Raw genomic sequence first — 1,484 nt, 5'->3', positions numbered from 1 at the left:
TGCCAATATCCCCGTTAATTGCGCGGTCCCGCTAATTGCCGATATCCCGTTAATTATCGATATCCCCGTAAATTGACAATATCCCCGTTAATTGCCCATATCCCGTTAATTATGGCTATTCCCGTTAATTACCCGCAGCCCGTTACTTAGCGATGTCCCGTTAATTACACACAGCCCGTTAATTATGGATTTCCCCGCTAATTGTTGATATCCCCGTTAATTCCCAATACCCCATTAATTACCCATATCCCGTTAATTATGGCTATTCCCGTTAATTACACACAGCCCGTTAATTGCCGATATCCCCGTTAATTCCCAATACCCCATTAATTACCCATATCCCGTTAATTATGGATATCCCCGTTAATTCCCCACACCCCGTTAATTGCCGATATCCCGTTAATTGCTGATATCCCGTTAATTGCCGATATCCCGTTAATTGCAGATACCCCGTTAATTATGGATATCCCCGTTAATTTCCCCCACCTCATTAATTACCGATATCCCCGTTAATTGCCAATATGCCATCAATTACTGGTACCCCGTTAATTTCCGATATCCCATTAACTGCCGATATCCCCGTTAATTATTGATATCCCCGTTAATTGCCGATATCCCCGTTAATTAGGTGGTTCCCATTAATTGGGGGTTCCCATTAATTGAGGGGGGGGTCCCATTAATCACCCGAACCCTTTTAATTGGGGAGGGGGTCCCATTAATCACCCGAACCCTTTTAATTGGGGGGTTCCCGTTCATTCCCACGGGGGGGGAGCCCCGTTAATTCGGGTTCAGTGACCCATAACTCCCTAATTACCGCTAATTAACCCTTCTCCCCGGCTCAGGCGGTGCCCGGGGGGTCGCGCCCCCCCCCGCCCAGTTTGGGGGTGACCCTGGGCCGGCTCCTGGGGACCCCCCCTCATTAAACACAGCCCCGTAATTAGCGACGGGGGTTCGTCACCCACAGCCCGTTAATGAGGGATTTCCCCATTAATTGTTGATATCCCATTAATTACCGATACCCCATTAATTACCAATACACCGTTAATTTCCAATATCCCCGTTAATTACCGATACCCCATTAATTGCCGGTATCCCCGTTAATTGCCGGTATCCCCGTTAATTAGGTGGTTCCCATTAATTGGGGGTTCCCATTAATTGAGGGGGGGGTCCCATTAACCACCCGAACCCTTTTAATTGGGGAGGGGGTCCCATTAATCACCCGAACCCCTTTAATTGGGGGGTTCCCGTTCATTCCCACGGGGGGGCAGCCCCGTTAATTCGGGTTCAGTGACCCATAACTCCCTAATTACCGCTAATTAACCCTTCTCCCCGGCTCAGGCAGTGCCCGGGGGGTCGCGCCCCCCCCTGCCCAGTCTGGGGGTGACCCTGGGCCGCCTCCTGGGGGCGCTCGAGGCGCTCGTGGCCCCCCCGGAGCGGGCGCGCGCGCGGCGCCTCGTGCGCGACTTCGGGGCGCCGGGGGGGGC

The 1,484-nt window shown here is 52.2% G+C and overlaps 1 protein-coding gene across 1 annotated transcript in view; it reads left to right on the top strand.

The window, feature by feature from the left end:
• The first annotated feature begins 521 nt into the window (after positions 1–521).
• The window catches only part of LOC120507557 (carnitine O-acetyltransferase-like), a 5,848-nt gene continuing 4,885 nt past the window's right edge, over positions 522–1,484 (top strand). The window contains exon 1 of the mRNA XM_039720362.1: positions 522–537. Coding sequence (XP_039576296.1) covers positions 522–537 — 16 coding nt within the window. The remainder of the gene's footprint in view (positions 538–1,484) is intronic.

The sequence above is a fragment of the Passer montanus genome, unplaced genomic scaffold (assembly GCF_014805655.1).
Source record: "Passer montanus isolate IOZ18808 unplaced genomic scaffold, ASM1480565v1 scaffold434, whole genome shotgun sequence".
In the NCBI taxonomy this organism is placed as follows: Eukaryota; Metazoa; Chordata; class Aves; order Passeriformes; family Passeridae; genus Passer; species Passer montanus.
The sequence above is the reverse complement of the archived record's forward strand: the minus strand, read 5'-3'. Positions and strand labels throughout refer to the sequence as shown.